The sequence below is a fragment of the Camelina sativa genome, chromosome 7, assembly GCF_000633955.1.
Source record: "Camelina sativa cultivar DH55 chromosome 7, Cs, whole genome shotgun sequence".
Lineage (NCBI taxonomy): Eukaryota > Viridiplantae > Streptophyta > Magnoliopsida > Brassicales > Brassicaceae > Camelina > Camelina sativa.
The window spans coordinates 21,821,838-21,822,718 of NC_025691.1; the positions used below are offsets into that span (position 1 = coordinate 21,821,838).

The following is an 881-nucleotide window of genomic DNA, read 5'->3' on the forward strand; positions in this document are numbered from 1 at the left end:
CTTTTTTTCCTCTCTTTCTCTCGCTCAGACCCTTTCCATATTCAAGTGTATATTTCAATAATTTTTTCTAGCTAACTATGGCCTTGGAGGCTGTTGTTTACCCGCAAGATCCATTCTCCTACATCTCTTGCAAAGATTTCCCGTTTCACGATTTGTACTTTCAAGAAGAAGAAGATCTAGATCCACAAGACACCAAGAACAACATTAAGCTAGGGCAAGGACAAGAACATGGGTTTGCGAGTAATAATTACAACGGTAAAAGCGGAGATAACAGTGATGATTATAATTACAACGAAGAGGATCTTCAATGGCCACGAGACGACCTTCCTTATGGATCTACCGTCGATACCAAGAACCAGCCTCCGCCGTTGGATGTGGCGGTAGGAGGGAGGAGGAAGAGGAGAAGGACGAGATCTTGCAAGAACAAGGAAGAGATCGAGAACCAGAGGATGACTCACATCGCCGTCGAGAGAAATCGCCGGAAACAGATGAATGAGTACCTCGCCGTTCTCCGTTCTCTCATGCCACCTTCTTATGCTCAAAGGGTTAGTCTCTACATACAACAGTTATATGTATATAAGTGTGTGAGCGCGTGATACCTTCAGTAGTGCTTAGCTTTAGCTGTAATTTCTTGACGTGTCAAAGAAAAAAAAAAGGCAAAGCCTATATGTTCTAGACTTGTAGCTAATTAGGACATATATAGGCTATTCATATAGATTTGCATGTATGCTTATATGATTTAAACATATACTGTATTTGAGAATGATGATGGATGAATGAAAGCCGTTATATATGATGACAAACAAAAATAAAAAATAATACAAAGTTAGTCGTTATTTCTTTTTTCATAACATTAGATCATGTAGTCTCTAAAATGAAAA

The 881-nt window shown here is 39.0% G+C and overlaps 1 protein-coding gene across 1 annotated transcript in view; it reads left to right on the top strand.

Moving 5' to 3' along the window:
* Positions 7–881, top strand: part of LOC104701893 (transcription factor bHLH96-like) — a 3,752-nt gene continuing 2,877 nt past the window's right edge. The window contains exon 1 of the mRNA XM_010417650.2: positions 7–545. Within this exon, the coding sequence (XP_010415952.1) occupies positions 78–545 (468 nt within the window). The 5' untranslated portion in view covers positions 7–77. The remainder of the gene's footprint in view (positions 546–881) is intronic.